This window comes from Tarenaya hassleriana, unplaced genomic scaffold (assembly GCF_000463585.1).
Source record: "Tarenaya hassleriana unplaced genomic scaffold, ASM46358v1 Cleome14, whole genome shotgun sequence".
In the NCBI taxonomy this organism is placed as follows: Eukaryota; Viridiplantae; Streptophyta; class Magnoliopsida; order Brassicales; family Cleomaceae; genus Tarenaya; species Tarenaya hassleriana.
In genome coordinates, this window is record NW_010964598.1 from 2,644,328 (window position 1) to 2,662,824 (window position 18,497).

Consider the following 18,497-nt stretch of genomic DNA (forward strand, 5'->3'; position numbering starts at 1 on the left):
GATATATATATATTCACATTCTCTGGGGCAATCATCATTTGATAGAGCTATATATATATATATATATATGACTTTATCATAGATAGAGAAAATAAAAGCGTGGCCCGTTTTGATGCCACAATCTGCGGGGATTACAACGAGGAAGGACACCTCATCATCAATCCCCATAATTCATATATATTACGAATAATGTAATGATATTAAATATGTATATATACACACACACCGTATATATAGAGTTACAAGAGCGAATGGATTTATAATATGATAATGCCATAATCCATGGCTGAGTTGGTGGTGTCTTTCTCCCACATTCTCCTCCACGTGTTTCCAGCGATGTCCCTCAATCTCTGCTTTATTATTATTATTATTATTATTATTATTATTATTATTATTATTATTATTATTATTATTATTATTATTATTATTTGTAACTCTATGACAAATATTTTCGGCTTCGTATGTTTTTTTTAATTTCATTTTTTTTCTCTCTCCGAGTTTCATTTGTGTGTTTCGCGGTTTACTTGTTTATTTTATTGTTATTTAGTTTTTGCCATTGTCCGATAATGTAAAGTCTATATGATTTGACCTCTAAAAAGATTATTACGTATTTTAATTTATTTTAACGTCACATATATATAACTCCAAAATTTACAATAAACGAAATATTAGTACGTATTTTCTTTTATCAAAAGTTTGTATATTTGGAAATGCAATATTTTTGTAAAGAAATAGATTTCAAACACAAATATCACGAGGTTTGCATAGTTCGGAAATAAACATTAAAAATCACTTTTTGGCTCGAATTTTTAAAATGGCTCTCATATAATTTAAATTTTATTAAATTAATACAAACTTAAGAAATAGAAAAAAAATAAATGCAAGTAAAAAACATTACATTTAATAAATAAACAAATCATTCATATTATATAACAATTTATGAAAATTACAATTACACGTTACAAAAAAAAAAGAATTCCAAAAAATCCTGGATTTAAAAAAATATTTTATTAGAAATTGTTGAATTTTAAAACTTTTATTAAAAAAACATAAATTGCATTCACTTTTTCATCTAAAATCTTAAACTTATCTCAAATTTACAATTTACTTTCAAAATAATTCTTGGATTTCGTTGATCAATTTTCTAACATGCAATTGTCGACTAGACACAACAAAATACTGACTTGAAGACTACTTCTATTAGAGATATTATCAATATCTTGTATATATTTGATATCTCATTAAGTTAGGGAAGTTGTTGCATTAGGTTAAACATACTCGTGTATAAATATTGATCGAAAGCAATAATACATCTATGCCTTTCAAATATCTTACATGGTATCAGAGAAAAACCTAAGTCTAACGACTCAAATCCGCCATTTTTTTTCCGACGACGATAACCTCTGTTATCGTCAACCCTAGTGCCGTCAACGCACTTCCTGTTTCAATTTTTTTCTCTTCTATCGAAGACATTGTCTTAGACATTAGTCAACCCCTGTTTCGATGGCTTCCAATGACACCCCTGCTATCTCGACCTCCGAAACAATAGCCACATTTACTCCTGAGGATCCCAGCAAAACTTTGCTCGCCGTCAATATGACGAGTATCACCAAGCTCTCTTCCTCCAACTATATCACTTGGAGTATCCAAGTTCGTGCCTTACTTGAAGGTTACCGTCTTGACGGTTTCGTCATTGATGATGGCTCCATTCCTGCTGCCATGCTTTCCTCTAACGGTACTCTCTGTACCAACCCAGCTTTTGCTCCCTTTAGGCAGCAAGATCGGCTTCTCTTTAGTGCTTTGCTTGGTGCAATCTCTGCCACATTACAACCGCTCGTGGCTAGATTTGTTTCAGTTCGTGAGGCGTGGCAAATCCTTGCCAATACGTATGGAAAGGCCTCTCGTGGGCATCTCCTACAGTTACGGGATCAGATCAAGCGCTGTACTAAGGGTACGCAGTCCGTCGATGAGTATCTCCGCTTCATCACGGCCAAGTCGGATGAACTCTCTCTTCTCGGGAAACCTCTTGATCATGAGGATATTCTTGATGCTGTTCTTGAGGGATTACCGGAAGATTATAAGCCCATTGTGGATATGGTGCAAGCCAAGGATGTCGCTATTTCTTTAGAGGAACTCCATGAGAAACTTCTCAACCATGAAGCCAAGATTGCTGCTGCATCTTCTCGCTCTTCGCCGTCATTGCCTGTGACGGCAAATCCTATAGCTGCTCGCTCTCGTCATTCTTCTCGAGGTCATACAAATTAGCGAGGTCGGCCCTGGGATCGTTCTTCATCTGGCTCCTCTCGGGGTTATCAAGGAAAGTGCCAAGCTTGTGGCATCTTCGGGCACAGTGCACAGCGCTATCCACAGTTTCGTCTTGTCACTGCGTCTCCCTCTGATATGTCTGGCTCAGTCTCTCCTCGCCCTTGGCAGCCGAGAGCTAACATGGTTGTTGCACCGTCTTTTGATCCGAATCCGTGGTTGGTTGATAGTGGTGCCTCACACCATATTACTTCGGAGCTTGACAACCTAGCTATTCATAGCCCTTACCATGGCAATGATGATGTGGTCCTTGGTGATGGTTCGGGTCTCTCCATCACTCACAAGGGTTTTACATCTCTTCCCTCTCACACTCGCCCTTTATCTCTTGATAATGTCTTGTGTGTTCCTTCTATGGCGAAGAACTTGATTTCGGTTTATCAACTATGTCACACTAATAACGTTTCGGTGGAATTCTTTCCTCGTTGTTTTCAGGTGAAGGATCTAAACACGGGGGTGCTCCTTCTCCAAGGACAATCTAAGGACGGCGTCTATGAGTGGCCGGTGGCTTCCATACCCCTGTCGTCACCTCTTGCCCTTACTTGTGTTAAACCCACCTTGTCCGATTGGCATTTACGTTTAGATCATCCGGCTTTGCCGATTCTTCGTCGTATTGTTTCAAGCTTTGATGTTTCGTTATCTAAGCATTCCTTGTCTTCCCCGTGTGACTCGTGTTTGGTCAATAAAAGTCATAAGCTTCCTTTTTCATTGTCCACATTATCTTCTTCTCGTCCTCTCGAACTATTGTTTTCCGATGTTTGGACATCTCCGGTCATTTCCGTGGATGGTTTCAAATACTATGTGATTTTTGTTGATCATTTCACGCGTTATTCTTGGCTTTACCCTCTCAAACGTAAATCTGATGTTCACGACACTTTTGTTCGCTTCAAAGCCCTTGTCGAGAACAAGTTCTCCTCCAAAATATCTATGTTTTACTCGGACAATGATGGTGAGTTTTTAGCTCTATCTTCCTTTTTAGTATCTCATGGTATTTCTCATCATACAACACTGCCACATACTCCGGAGCACAATGGAATATCCGAGAGAAAACATCGACATATTGTTGAGACCGGTCTCTCCCTTCTCCACCGAGCCTCCATTCCATTGTGTTATTGGTCCTATGCCCTAACCACAGCCACATACCTCATTAACCGCTTACCATCCTCGGTCCTAGGTATGTCATCGCCGTTTGAAATTCTTTTTCACTCGTCTCCGAACTACTCAAAGTTACGAGTGTTCGGTTGTCTTTGTTATCCTTGGTTAAGGCCATATGCATCTCATAAACTTGCTCCTAAGTCGACTCCGTGTGTTTTTCTTGGTTACTCCCCCTCTCAAAGTGCCTATTTTTGTCTTGACCTCTCTTCTTCTCGGTTATTCATCTCTCGTCACGTCGTTTTCCACGAGTCTAGCTTTCCATTTGCCAATCGTGGTCTTGCGTCTGCCTCCCCTTCTTCCTCCGAGTCGTTTGAACCTTTTCGTCCTTCTTTTATGTCATCCGCAACACGTGTTACTCCATATTCACCGCCGGTCTCTACTGCCTCCTTTGGTGAGCCTCCGTGTCTTGCTCCTTCGCCCTTGGAAGCTGAGGGTGTTTCTCCGTTGACGATGGTTGATCCCGATTGTGATCGTTTGCATATTTCCTTGCCGACTGTCGAGGAAGAGCCAATTGCCTTAGTTCCGTCTCCGACACGCAATCAACATCCTATGACTACGAGGGGTAAGAACAACATTGTGAAACCGGTTCAGAAGTTGACCTTAGCTGCCTCTATTGTGGACTCTCTCAGGGAACTGACTTGTGTCACTCAAGCTCTGAAGGATCCTCGTTGGAGGCAGGCCATGTGTGATGAATTTGATGCTTTGGTTCGTAATGGCACTTGGGAGCTCGTTTCGTCAGTGGGTGTTTCGAATACGGTAGGTTGCAAATGGGTTTTTCGAATCAAGAAAAATCCTGATGGCTCGATTGATCGCTTCAAGGCACGTCTAGTTGCGAAGGGATTTCATCAACGTCCCGGTGTGGATTTTCAGGAGACTTTTAGTCTGGTTGTCAAACCCACTACGATACGTGTCGTTCTTACCCTCGCGGTCTCCAATGGTTGGCATATTCGACAACTTGATGTTAACAATGCTTTCCTCCAAGGTCATTTATCTGATGAAGTGTATATGTCACAACCTCCGGGCTTTGTGGATAGAGATCATCCGACATTTGTTTGCAAACTTCATAAGGCGATCTATGGGCTTAAACAAGCTCCAAGGGCTTGGTACTCTGAACTCCGTACTTACCTCCTTGCAGCTGGTTTTGTTAACTCTGTGGCTGATGCGTCTTTATTTATACTACGTGATGCCGGTGTTCAGCTCTTTGTTTTGGTGTACGTTGATGATCTCATTGTCACGGGAAGTTGTGAACAGCGTATTCGGGACTTTCTAGCTAGCATTAGCTCTCGGTTCTCTCTAAAGGATCTTGGAGCATTGTCTTTCTTTTTGGGGATCGAGGCATCTCGCTCGAGCAAGGGTCTGTTTCTTAGCCAACGCAAGTATATCAATGATCTCTTGGCTCGGACGAATATGCATGACGCTAAGACGGTAGCAACTCCCATGGCTTCTACCTCTCGCCTCACTCCTGCCTCAGGTTCACCGTTGTCGGATCCCTCGGAATTCAGAATGGTTGTGGGTAGCTTGCAATATTTATCTCTTACCCGGCCGGACATCAGTTTTGCGGTCAACAAGCTTTCTCAATTCATGCATTCCCCGACTGATGAACATTGGGCAGCAGCGAAACGTGTTCTTCGTTTTCTGGCTGGTACACGATCGACAGGCATCTTTTTCTCCTCTAATAACATCTCGACGCTTCATGCTTTTAGTGATTCAGATTGGGCTGGTGATCCAAGTGATTTTAAATCCACGGGAGCCTATATTGTCTATCTTGGTCGACATCCGATCTCATGGTCTTCCAAGAAGCTCATGGGTCTATCTCGGTCTTCTACGGAAGCTGAATATCGTTCGATTGCCAACACTTCGGCTGAACTGAGCTGGCTTTCCTCTCTTCTCCGTGAACTTGGTTGCTCTTTGCCATCGGTCCCGACTATTTTTTGTGACAATATTGGTGCTACATACCTTTGTGTTAATCCTGTCTTTCACTCTCGGATGAAGCATCTCGCATTGGATTATCATTTTGTTCGGAACCAAGTGAATGATGGCTCCCTTCGTGTCTCTCATGTTACTTCTAAGGATCAGCTTGCCGATATTCTGACCAAACCGCTTCCTCGTACTTCCTTTCGTGATTTGTCGGCCAAGATTGGAGTTTCTTCCGACCCTCCATCTTGAGGGGGTGTATTAGAGATATTATCAATATCTTGTATATATTTGATATCTCATTAAGTTAGGGAAGTTGTTGCATTAGGTTAAACATACTCGTGTATAAATATTGATCGAAAGCAATAATACATCTATGCCTTTCAAATATCTTACAACTTCAACACTATATATAGTATAACACACATATATACATATATACACATACACATTTTTTTTGATAAAATGTGCTTGTATTCCTTTCAAAAATTCAAAAGAAGTACATATTAAGTGACCAAAATTACAAAAACCAACCAAAAAAAGGAATCCCATGATAGTCGGGCAAAGACTGAACTCCAATAGTTATTTAATGCGATACCATAGCTGTAAACATTCGTTGTGATCTATGACTCCCGGATTGTGCAAGGAGATCAAAATATTCCGCAATAACATATCGATTTTCGCAACAATTTGCTGAACGGGATTGAAGGAGTGTCGATGTATCCTTCTATTCCTTTCTTTCCATAGCTCGTAGACAGTGAGTTGGATGAGGTGTCGCTTGATTGTCTTTCCATATTTCCCACCCGTGCATGTCGGCCCTTGTAACCACGATAAACAGCTGATCGGATCTTGAACCGCATCTCCGTCATTCCCTCCGAGTTTTCCTGCGTAATAGGACCATATGGCAGCCGAATATTCACAAGTAAAGAACAAATGATTGTGGTCTTGCAAGCTCCTGCAGCATAGAATGCACCTATTGGGGCCTTGTATACCCCAACGCATTATCCGATCCATGGTTGGTAGTCTCCGATGGAGTACCTGCCATAGCAAAAATGAATGCCTCGGAATAGCATTTATGAACCATGTTAGTGGATGCCAAGGAACCTCCGGGGATGGTCGTCGCACAAGCTCCCATGTTTGCTTCGCATTGAACATCGGTTGAAACTTGTGCTCCTTGTGTCTCCATGTATATTCATCTGCTCCTAACTCCTCTCTTGGCAGTGTAGTGGTCGAAAGGATGATTTGGATTTGCTGTATCCTATCATTCCTTGCACCCGGTAGATGCCATTGATCGTCTCGTGTTGCATCTGATACCCTTGCGCCGATGGGGATTCTGAGTAGACGAGGTCCCGATATGCCAACGAACTCAATAAGCGGCCCAACCTCCAACCAATGGTCGAACCAAAAAGATGCAGATTTTCCGTCTCCAATCGTCACCTTGACATATTTTGTGGCATGCTTTTTCAACCCCAACAATTTCCTCAGATTCCATGTAGCGTTATTCCTGGTTTTGCTCTCCCAATATGTGCCGCCTTTAAAGACATGCGCCTTAACCCAAGCCACCCAAAGTGAACCCGCTTTGGAGAGCAATATCCACACCAGCTTCAGTCTGAACACCAAGTTCTGATCCTCAAGTCTTCGGACGCCCAAACCACCTTCTTTTTTTGGTTTGCAAATGTTGTCCCAAGAAATCTGGTGACTTGGAGCTTTATCCGATGTGTGCTGCCATATGAACTTAGAACACATGCCATCAATTTCTGTAATCACAAATTTAGGCAACACAAAAGTCATACCCCAAGAGTTTACCAAGCCAAATATCACCGAGGTCACCAATTGAATCTTCCCCGCTGGAGATAGAAATTTGTTTGTCCATCCCAATAGTTTGTCTTTAATCCTCTGTATCAAAGGTTGAAAGTCTGATTTAGAGAGTTTTACCGAACTTAGAGGCACTCCCAGATATCTTACAGGCAAGCTTCCAAGTCCAATGACAATGTGCGAACTAAGTGTCCGCTTTTCCCCATCTATCATGCCTGCCAGGAAGAGCTCCAATTTTTCCGGGTTGATATGTAACCCCGACATGTTTGAGAACATTTTCATCGTACGTTTGACCTCCTCTAATGATCGTAAGTCACCTTTTGCGAAGATCATAATGTCATCCGCGAAGGAGAGATGAGTGATCAAGGGTTGAAGGTTTCGGTGGTGAGGTTTTAATCTGCCTTCAGATGTTGATCTGTCTAGCATACGAGTCAAGACTTCCATTGCCATAATAAACAAATAAGGAGAGAGGGGATCCCCTTGCCGTAGGCCCTTACGACCTTTAAAATAGCCCGTTAGCTCACCATTAATGGCAACCGAGAATTTAGGCGTTGTCATACATGTAGTAATCCAAGCGATGAATCTGGGAGGTAGACTGATTGCTCTCAGTAGCTTGACGATGACGATCCAATCCAGAGAATCAAAAGCTTTCCGAATGTCGATCTTTATCATTGCACTACTTTGGTAGAAGTCCTATTGTATTCTCGGATGATTTCAGAAGCCAACAATACATTTTCTATCATCAATCTGCCCTTCAAGAACGCGGTTTGGTTCTTAGAGATCATATTCATCACCACCCCCTTTAGTCGAGTAGCTAGTATGGTCGAGATCACCTTGTAAATGGTGTTACAACAGCTTATGGGGCGAAATTCTGTGAGCTTTGTTGCCTCTGACTTCTTCGGAACCAAGACTATGGTAGTGACGTTTATTTGCCCAAGTAGTTTACCCGTTTGGAAGAATTCCTGAATTGCTTTTATCACGTCTCCCCCCACAATTTCCCAACTAGTTGTATAGAACTCCTTTGGGTATCCATCCGGTCTGGACGCTTTATTGTCCGGTAAAGAGAACATGATCTGCTTAATTTCTTCGGCCGAGGGAATGGCATCCATCGGAGCATTCGGACCGCCACTCCATCTGTATGGTATTAGGTCTCGCAACAAGTCCAGTTCTGGTGCTTGAACCTCTCCTCGTCGGCCAAGCAGCTCTGAATAAAAGGCCACTGCATGTCTCTTGATATGCTCCACTTTATCCAACCGGTTGCCTTGATCGTCGACTAAGTAATGTATGTGATTCTTTGCCGCCCTTGCCGAAGCTATGTGATGGAAATAAGCTGTGTTTTTATCCCCTAAGCGTAGCCACCTTATCCGAGATTTTTGTCTGTACAGTCTTTCCTCGGCTGATACCAGAGTCATGTATTTCAGTCGTATTAATTTCTCCTCTTCAATCTGATTTACACTCGGGGCTTCAAATAAGGCTTGTTGTACCCTTTTCAAGAGCTTTTCCGCTTCAATCACCCTCTTGGATAAGTCAGAGAATCTGTCTTGGTTCAAGTTTCTAAGTGGGACGTTTGAGCTCTTTCATGGCTCGACATAACTGGTATTGCGGTCTCCCTTCAATATCTGAGGCTACCCAATATCTAGAGATTGTCTGAAAAAACTCGGGAACCAGGGTTAAGTGTTGAAAAAATTTAAACGGACGTCGTACCTGAGTTTGGTTATCCGAAAAATGGATAATGCAGGGAGTATGATCTGAATGTCCAGGAATGGCAAATTCTGCATAAGCGTTGGGGAACATGAGTTTCCAGGCTCCATTGGTCATAGCCCGATCCAATTTGACAGATAACGGATTTTGTGAGTGGTTGTTGCACCAAGTGAAGGATGCTCCTCTACCAGGCATATCGGAAATTCTAGCCGCCAACATGCAGTCATGAAGGTCTATCATACCAGCTTGTTGGCTCTGTTGTTGTCCGTGATCAGATCGTTCATACGGATTGAGACACTGATTCAAATCCCCGAGTAGAACCCAAGGTGAGTTGACAATAGACTCGTATTGCCCGATGAATTTCAACTCTTCCCATGGTTGCCTTCTTTCAATTAGTGATGTAGATCCATAGACAAACGTTGCCGTAAACTGTAGATTTCGGCTCGGGATCACCACCCCGCATGTTACAGCTTGGTTCATTGTACTGTAGACAGTAGTCTTGACTGATTCCTCCCATACTAACCAGATTCTACCAACAGACCGATCACTTAAAGAACAAAAATTCTTCCAACCTAGAGGTATCGCATTAGTTATCCGACGAAAGTTTGACTCATGTATGTGAGTTTCAAGTAGTGCTCCCATACAGAGTTTATTCTCCGCAATCCATTTGCGGGTGAAGAAACCTTTATTCCGGGCATTTATGCCCCTCACATTCCAGGCAAAAATCATGGGAATCCTTATGGTAGATTTAGTTTCCTCCCGTGGCCTTTCGGCCACGAGTTTGTATCTGTACCTCTACCTCTCCTTGGTCAAGTTTACCTTTGCTCTGAGATTTCTGGCTTTTATTGGTCTTTCGGTTGGTTGCTGTCACATTCTGTCTCGAGTCTCGATCATGAGGGTTTGTAGGTAGACTAGTTGTCCCCTCCCCCTTTGTTTTTGAGTGAACTGAGTCTATTACCAAGCCAGATCTATCTTGCTCCCCAGATTTATCCTCACTGCTCTGCTTTACGATGGTTGTGTTAGGTAGACTAGCTACCCCCTCCCCCTTTTCTGCTGAGTGTACTAAGTCTATTACCAAGCCAGATTTATCTTGCTCCCCAGATTTATCCTCACTGCTCTGATTTTCGGTTTCATCTAGAGTTACAACTTTCTCCTTTGGTGCTTTCACTATAGTTCCCATGGGTTTGGCGGAGTCTAGTATCGGGTTTTTGATCGGAGGAAACATGGGGCAATGGAGGTGGCTATGACCAATCTCATGACATTTACTGCATGTTGGCGGCAACCAATCGTATGCAATATCAATGACACATATACTAATAGAGAAAGAGACGGAGAATCAATAGATTTTTCATTATTCAACATATAACATTACAATATTTATAGGAGAAAACGAAATCATAAAATATCTTATTTAATAAATATAAATATCTAAAATATAGAAATAAAACCAAATCTAAATATTACGTAATCTTCTCAAATCTTCTTCATATCTCTTTATACGCCCCCTCAAACTCAAGGAGATGAGAAACAACTGATTGAGGTTGAATTCTCCAGAAAATAACGGGATTTGACAATCGAACCTAGAAACCGGTGGATTGTTGGCGGATATGAAAAAGTCCGATGAAGCAGAAGCGTGGTGCACATGCACGGTATTGTGGTGTAGTGCAACAGCAATGTCGGCAGCGCAAAAGGCGCGATGGTTTAGCGGCTATGCCGGGAAAAGAAAATAGATTGTGCAAATGCACGCGGCTAAAGCCGAAAAAAAAAGGAAAAAAAAAGAAGATGACGCAAATGTGCGGATCGACGATCGGAGTATTCCAATCAAAGAGGCTAAAAGCCGGATTCAAAGGGTGATGTGGCACGAATGTGCGGCGCATATGCGCGATTTGGGTTGTACGACAATGAGGTCGGCAGAAGAAAAAAAAAAGAGTAGCATATAGGCTAGGGTTGACATTGATAAACACCGCCGTCGGAGAAAAAAATAGAAGAAAAAAAAGAGCAAAATAAATTTAAAACGATACTCAAGGCGATGATACTATTAGATTTAGTACATCATTGTCATCTTCATCGTCGCTTTCGGATTCAACCAACATTGTTGATGAGAAGAAAAAAAAATTATATCAAAAACCAAATCTCTGATACCATAATAGAGAAAGAGAAGGAGAATCAATAGATTTCTCATTATTCAACATATAATATTATAATATTTATAGGAGAAAACAAAATCATAAAATATCTTATTTAATAAATATAAATATGTAAAATATAGAAATAAAACCAAATCTAAATATTACGTAATTTTCTCAAATCTTCTTCATATCTCTTTATATATACATGCATATATATATATATATATATATATATAATACACAGCAGCAGAAGAAGATGGAGACGACGACGACAGAGTATATGAAAGTATACGAGACCTTGAAGGAAGCGCACGAGGCAGTGAAAAAGCGTAGCATTCTGAGTGCAGAGGAGTCGAGAAGATGTGTAGTGGCGTTGAAAGGACTGTTCGTAGTTCCGCAGGGGGTGACACGTGATCTTCTTATGTCGACGGATGCCGGGTTAAGGATGCAATCTCTGAATGAACACAGAGATCCTGACGTTCAATCCATGGCGGCGTCATTGTTGGAGCACTGGTTGTTGCTTATCTACCACAGTAGCTGATGTCAGCTTTCGATCCACTATTACTGCTACTGCTGTCTCTGTGTTCATGGAACAGTTTGATGTAATCTTTACAGTTCCCTTCTTGTCTGGAATGGATTTAAGCATGTGATTGAAGTGTAGATGTCTCAAATCATAATTGAAAATGGATTAATTTTTGAATTTGTAATATTGGATTCAATTTGCATTTCGATATATAAATTGTTTTTTTTTATATATTTAAACATGTAAATTCTGTTCTCTTCATGATAATCTGCTGCAAAAACTTGTAGAAACCGCAAGGTTAAATTAAAACTTGGCCACTAAGAAACTGTAAAAAAGTGTTGAACATGATTCTCCAAGTAATACATTACAACCAGTCGTCCCATGGGCAACCATATCTGTTCGGACAAAACAGAGGAATGTGCATTTCAGGACCAGTGGCCTAAGATTCGCCGGCTAACCAAAACAACATTGGTTCACTACAATCATTTGCAGTAACTGCAACATGCCCTTTGCTCGAAAACAGTAACGGCTTAGCTCCCCTATGTCTCAGAGTTCACTGTAGTTGCGCCAGACAGCACGGAATTCTTCACGGAATGTATTCAGACGTGCCTTCAGGTTTGGAGTTCTGAGGCTTGCGTGAAGAACGATAGCTGCATCGAGAAAAAAGTCCTGTTAAAAAGGAAAGGAATTTAACCGACCCTTCTAAAAGATATCTACGATAAAGCCCGTGCAAGTAACTCACCGAGAATACCAGCGAGAAGAGCATAGAGGACCCACAACAATCCACAAGAAGAAAACCACAAGACAAGGCTGACTACACCAAAGAAATCAACGTCTTTTGATCAGTTGAACATGCTAAACCAAAGAGGGAGGGAGACAAGGGATGCTGAGTACCGGCTAAGCAAATAAAGACGGAAACAAAGCGTGGTTGGCCACAGATGTAAATCGTCTTTCTTGCTGAAGACCGTCCCCTAATGACAGGCCTGCAAGGGTTAACAAACAATACATGTAAAAAGCTCTCAAACCCTTCCATGGATGGAGTAGTAGCAGCAAGTGAAATGAACTCTTACATGTGGGGAGGTCTCATCTTTGCAGCTAAGTGCGGGGAGAAACGCCTTACAGTCCGTATCACCTTCTCATTAAAACTAGCTGCAAAGCTGCAGCAAAAAAACATATCAACTAGACCTTGTAAATGTTCTTATTTTGGAACACACAAAGAACCATTTGCATATGATATCCCACCACATAAATGAGAATGCATATGAAGTTTCTGACTAAAGACCCTAACATGAACAATCCTAACTGCATAAATCCAGAACTAAGATACTTCGAGATATCAGCATTTCAAGAACCACAGCCAATATATCATCTTTCAGTTGATGAGAACCTACAGAAACTCCATGATTCCAACGAGCAACAAATGCATCTCCACAGTACTAGTAGAGATAAAATTGGGAACAAGCAAAATCAGGGGAAACACCTGTCGTTAAGGAAAGCTATGCCCAATGCTGTAAGAGCAGCACCAATGATAGCCACTGGTCTGGTAATTAACGCAAGACCTGCTCCACCAAAACAAAATCACCCTAATTAACATAACTCAACAGGATCTTAATCTAATCAAAACCCAGATCGCGAAAAAAAAAAGGTAAGGAGCTACGGCTCATTATTCAACATATAATATTATAATATTTATAGGAGAAAACAAAATCATAAAATATCTTATTTAATAAATATAAATATGTAAAATATAGAAATAAAACCAAATCTAAATATTACGTAATTTTCTCAAATCTTCTTCATATCTCTTTATATATACATGCATATATATATATATATTTATATATATATATATATATATATATAAATAAATATATGTGTGCATATTGTTTAGTTTTTTTTTAATTATCGTGATACGGATGTGATTGCAACGTCATTGCTCTGGTGAGTCACGTAAACCGTCAAACTTGAAAAATAAAATGGTCAATAAAATTAAGGAATTAATTTAGAAGCAATGCAAATTCGAAGTTTTTTTAAAACTAAATGAAATTTATATATTTTAATGGAAATTTACAAATTTGGAGTTTTTGATAAACATTTTATAAGTTCGAGGTTTTTACGGAACATTCCCAAAAAAATCAATTTATGCAAATTAAAATTGTGATTTTGATAAAGGTGAAGGAAAGGGAAAAGAAAAGAAAGGCAGGCGAACAAAACACATTTGTTGCCCTGTATAGAAAAATATGAAACTAGAAAAAATGTACAGAAAAGGAAATAATATTTTATGAGGAAATATACGAAGCGGACCCACAAAATATGTGGGGCCCACAGTAGCATGTGATGTGAAAAATATGAACGTTAGGAATAATATTTAATATAATGGCAAAAAGAAATTAAATAAAAGATATCCAAGGAGACGGACGCCGAGACTAGTGCAATCAAGCGATATTGTTATATACAAATGGATTTGGCAACTGGCTATTGCCGGTGATTTCATTATTTTTATAACGAAAGATTAAATAATAGTTTAATGTATAATCGACATATATCTTGATTTTTATTTATTTTAAATATTTTATCTTAATTTTTAAATTTGATAGTATCCAACAGAAATGAGGTTTTGTAACCGACCCTATGTAAACATGAAATTAGAAAAGACAAACTACACATAATATTATACGTTTTGATACAAAAAAAAAAAGTGATATTTTCTTGTGTTATCTAGGTATGTATAACTACATACATATATTATTTATTTATAGTTTCTGTATAACTATATAAACATGAATGTGTAGGTACAATAATTTTACTTATTTATTCATAGTTTATGTTAATAAACAAAGTTTTATTATGGTTTCTCTTGATTATTAAATAAATAGATATTTTACTATAAAAAATCATTCTTGTTATAGTATATGTATATGTCGAAAAACCAATGTGCGGAGCAATTACAGAAACAGATCTAGTTGGCCATACCTAAAACCAGTTTATCAAACTATAAAATAGATTCACCTACAAATACTAATAAATCACAAATTTTAGTGGAATCGGAAGCTTCCTCAACTAACGATGATTTATATATAATCTTTTAAAGTCATCCTGAAAATTTTATCTGCAAGTAAAGGGGAATTCGCCATTCGGTATTTAATATGAATACTATATATATACACATACAATTCCATTTGTAAAACCAAGAAAATTAACAGTCAAATTGACATTAATTAATGGCGATTTAAGGAAACTTGGTATAGGCGGTAACCGGTAACCAAGACGCGTTTCGCTTTCATTATTATGGCTTTGGAAGCGAATATGAAAAGTTGAAAACCTCATTTTTCGTCATTTTCTCCTCTCCTTTGTAAGAAACATCCCGAAATTCAAAAGCAGAATCACTCTTCACACCTCTCTCTCTCTCTCTCGCTCCTTCGCTTCCCATAATGCCGATTCCGTAGTCGAAGATCAATAAGAAACCCTTTGGAAGAACTAGAAAAAATGGCGGCGGCTTTGTTCTTGCGGCGTTCGCTCTTTGCGTCATTCCTCTGCTTTGCTCTCCTCTTCGGCGTCTCTCTCGCTGCGGACCCTTTCGTATTCTACGACTTCAAATTTTCTTATATCACCGCTTCTCCTCTCGGCGTTCCTCAGCAGGTTCGTTCTCCATTCGTTCGCTCGCTTGCTTTTCTCCCTACTTCTACGCGGAAACTGTGCGGGTCGATGTCTCTGATGCAGCTTCTCGCTGTTTCCTGGGATTTTAACGGCGTCTTGTGTGATTTAGGGTTCTGGGTTTTTGCTAAAAGTTGTACTGCAGTTGATTTTTTCTCTGGATCTCCCGTACAATACGTTTTGGGGCGGTTATCTGTAGTTTCAGGGTGTTTGTGAGTGATGGGTTGCGATTTTTTCGGTGTTTTGTCAAATCAGGTTGACGGTATAGAGAGTGTAACCGAAGTTGAATAAAACTCAAGCCGTAAACTCTCAAGTTCATTCATGGCTTTATCTCATACTGTTGATTTTCGTTCTGCGATCTGTGATTCCTGTTCTTATTTTGTGAATGGTGACGGAAAATTTACGTTTTTATTGCTGAACATATATTGGATGGTGGATTTGGGGCTTTCTATGTTACAAACTCGAAGGAACTCATCTGATTGAATCTGTCATTTCAGGTTATAGCCGTCAACAAGGGGTTTCCAGGTCCTGTGCTCAATGCGACTACCAACTACAATGTTGTTGTTAACGTGTTAAATGAATTGGATGAGCCTCTCCTCCTGACTTGGTGAGTTCTTGGCCGAGATTTTACTGTGGGTTCCATCAGAAAATTTATTGGGTCTTCTGTCTTGTTCTTGAATAATTTTGCTGGGTTTGGCATTTCCTGAGGTTCTTCTACATTGGGTTTGTCTATATAGGTCTGGAATCGAAATGCGGCGGGACTCATGGCAGGACGGTGTTCTTGGCACAAACTGTCCCATTCCTTCGAAATGGAACTTCACTTACCAATTTCAAGTGAAAGATCAGATTGGAAGCTATTTCTACTTCCCCTCACTCAACCTCCAGAGGGCATCTGGGGGTTTTGGTCCAATCATCGTCAATAACAGAGACATTATTCCTATTCCATTCCCGCAACCTGATGGTGAAATCATCCTTATTATCGGTGACTGGTACACCCAGAACCATACGGTATGTAACCATCACCAGGGCTTCTGATATTTGTTCACATTTGGTTAAAGTGGCAAAAGTTCAAAACAATGTTGCTTTTCAGGCATTAAGAAAAACACTTGACTCTGGGAAAGAACTCGGGATGCCTGATGGAGTCCTCATTAATGGGAAGGGTCCTTTCAAGTACAACAGTAGTGTTCCTGACGGAATTGAATATGAAACAGTTCATGTTGATCCAGGTAACATACTTGGGGTTTCTATCAAAGTTTGCTTTCATTTGCTCATGCATTGAATCTGGATAAATCTCTTCCCGTAAGGTTTAATTGTCCTGTCTGTATGAGTTACCTTTCTTTTGTTCTAGGTTAATTGTTGCCTTGCAATTGAACATTTTGCTATGATCGTGTGCTTAAAGATTGACCTCTTTAACGATTTGGGAAAACACAGAAAAACAAAACGATCTCTTTAGACCCTTGAACCTGTCCTTTATTCTATTAACATTTTCTTACACATAGGATCAATCCAACACTGGTGTCTGAATTTGCAGGAAAAACATACAGAATTCGTGTTCACAATGTCGGTGTCTCCACAAGCTTGAACTTCAGGATTCAGGAACACAAACTCCTTTTGGTGGAAGCTGAGGGTCACTATACCTCACAGGCAAACTTCACAGACTTTGATATTCATGTTGGACAGTCATATTCTTTCTTGGTCACCATGGACCAGAACGCCACAAGTGATTACTACATAGTGGCAAGTGCAAGGTTTGTGAATGAAACAGTGTGGCAAAGAGTCACGGGTGTTGCCATTCTCCATTATTCCAACTCCAAGGGACCTGCTTCTGGTCCACTCCCGGCTCCAACAACCGATGTCTCGAACCAGTGGTCAGCCATGAACCAACCAAGGGCAATCAGGTATGTCTATGAAAATTTTCCAGCTAGACTGCTTAAGGGCTCTTTTTCCTTGCCATAGTAGTGCAAGTGTACATTGTCAGTAGAGGGCATCATATTGTCTGTGTTTGTAGGCAAAATACATCTGCCAGTGGAGCTCGTCCAAATCCACAGGGTTCATTTCATTATGGCCAGATAAACATAACCCATACATACATCTTGAGGAGTTTACCTCCAACAACGATCAATGGATCTCTCCGCGCTACGCTTAATGGAATTTCGTTTGTCTACCCAAGCACACCCGTGAGGCTTGCAGATCGATTCAAAGTGAAAGGAGCTTACAAGCTGGATTTTCCTGACGAGCCTCTTGATAGACCACCACGTTTGGACAGGTCCATAATCAATGCAACATACAAGGGCTTCATAGAAGTTATTTTTCAAAACAACGACACCAAAGTCCAGAGTTTCCATGTCAACGGTTATTCATTTTTTGTCGTTGGGTATGTCTTCCCTGGTTTATATTCATTCAGTAATCCGTCCATTTTCAAGCCATCTCTTTTTCATGATCTAGTCCGGTTAACCATGTTTGCAGAATGGACTTTGGTATTTGGTCTGAAGACAAACGAGGTTCCTACAACAACTGGGATGCCATTTCGAGAAGCACTGTCGAGGTTTGTAGTACAAGAAATTCTCTCAGAGTCGGACTACTGTAGTTTGATTAGTAGGTTTTCTGAAAGGGTCTTTCTTTTTGGTTATGAATGTGGGCTCAGGTTTACCCGGGAGCATGGACTGCTGTCCTAATCTCCCTTGATAACGTAGGAGTCTGGAACATCCGAGTGGAGAATCTGGACCGATGGTATCTTGGCCAAGAAACATATATGCGAATCATAAACCCCGAGGAAAATGGCAAGACAGAGATGGATCCTCCTGACAACGTTCTCTACTGTGGCGCCCTTAAGAGCATGCAGAAGTATGCATCAGAAACCTCTATGTCTCTCTCTGTTGATTGAGAATACTAATGACACCGTTCTTTGTAAATTTGGTGCAGGGAACAACGCCACTCTGCTGCAACATCGATACTAAATGGGCATTTGAAGCTTAGTTTCTTCAGCATGCTAATGGCGGTGCTTGTCTCAGTTTTCACCTTATGATTAAGCAAAATTACATCATTGTGTCCATTGATCTGTCAAGAAAAAAGAAAAAAAAGCATGCCCTGGTTCTTCTGTAGATGGAAAGTTGCAAGACTGTTGGGTTCATTTCCTTTATGTTTCATTTGAGTTTTAGGTGGTCACAAGTTCTTCTTAGGCTTAGATCTCCTTTTTCTTGTTAAAAACTTCATTCCGTTTATTAAAATTCAAAAACCCAACTGTAATCAAAGTCTTGTTTCCTACAATGTTTCATTGTCGAACCATA

At 40.3% G+C, this 18,497-nt stretch overlaps 3 protein-coding genes across 3 annotated transcripts; 1 reads left to right on the forward strand and 2 right to left on the reverse strand.

The window, feature by feature from the left end:
* Positions 1-7,871: 7,871 nt before the first annotated feature.
* LOC104808382 lies at positions 7,872-10,084 on the reverse strand. The gene is made up of 3 exons (XM_010534056.1): positions 9,724-10,084; positions 8,908-9,422; positions 7,872-8,720 (listed from the first exon to the last, which is right to left on the reverse strand). Exons 1-3 carry the CDS (start codon positions 10,082-10,084, stop codon positions 7,872-7,874), a joined length of 1,725 nt encoding a protein of 574 aa, XP_010532358.1.
* Positions 10,085-11,854: 1,770 nt separating this feature from the next.
* Positions 11,855-13,137, reverse strand: LOC104808383 (PRA1 family protein A2-like). Its single transcript, XM_010534057.2, has 5 exons — positions 13,037-13,137; positions 12,627-12,713; positions 12,451-12,539; positions 12,299-12,370; positions 11,855-12,206 (listed from the first exon to the last, which is right to left on the reverse strand). The coding sequence occupies exons 2-5, from the start codon at positions 12,641-12,643 to the stop codon at positions 12,103-12,105; spliced, it is 282 nt and encodes a 93-aa protein (XP_010532359.2). The 5' UTR covers positions 12,644-12,713; positions 13,037-13,137; the 3' UTR covers positions 11,855-12,102.
* Positions 13,138-14,888: 1,751 nt separating this feature from the next.
* LOC104808283 (monocopper oxidase-like protein SKS1) lies at positions 14,889-18,493 on the forward strand. Its single transcript, XM_010533947.1, has 9 exons — positions 14,889-15,195; positions 15,708-15,817; positions 15,948-16,218; positions 16,301-16,436; positions 16,742-17,108; positions 17,219-17,584; positions 17,677-17,755; positions 17,855-18,054; positions 18,133-18,493. The coding sequence occupies exons 1-9, from the start codon at positions 15,043-15,045 to the stop codon at positions 18,233-18,235; spliced, it is 1,785 nt and encodes a 594-aa protein (XP_010532249.1). The 5' UTR covers positions 14,889-15,042; the 3' UTR covers positions 18,236-18,493.
* Positions 18,494-18,497: the final 4 nt, after the last annotated feature.

Coding starts and splice junctions, on each gene's coding strand:
- LOC104808382 (XM_010534056.1), bottom strand. CDS start 10,084: ATGGGAACTATAGTGAAAGCACCAAAGGAGAAAGTTGTAACTCTAGAT. Junction 9,423..9,723: donor CCAGAAATCTCAGAGCAAAG/GTAAACTTGACC, acceptor GAATCTGGTTAG/TATGGGAGGAATCAGTCAAG. Junction 8,721..8,907: donor TTTCGGATAACCAAACTCAG/GTACGACGTCCG, acceptor GACTTATCCAAG/AGGGTGATTGAAGCGGAAAA.
- LOC104808283 (XM_010533947.1), top strand. CDS start 15,043: ATGGCGGCGGCTTTGTTCTTGCGGCGTTCGCTCTTTGCGTCATTCCTC. Junction 16,219..16,300: donor GGTACACCCAGAACCATACG/GTATGTAACCAT, acceptor GTTGCTTTTCAG/GCATTAAGAAAAACACTTGA. Junction 18,055..18,132: donor GCCCTTAAGAGCATGCAGAA/GTATGCATCAGA, acceptor AATTTGGTGCAG/GGAACAACGCCACTCTGCTG.
- LOC104808383 (XM_010534057.2), bottom strand. Junction 12,371..12,450: donor CGTCTTTATTTGCTTAGCCG/GTACTCAGCATC, acceptor TCTTTGGTGTAG/TCAGCCTTGTCTTGTGGTTT. Junction 12,207..12,298: donor TCTTCTCGCTGGTATTCTCG/GTGAGTTACTTG, acceptor TTCTCGATGCAG/CTATCGTTCTTCACGCAAGC.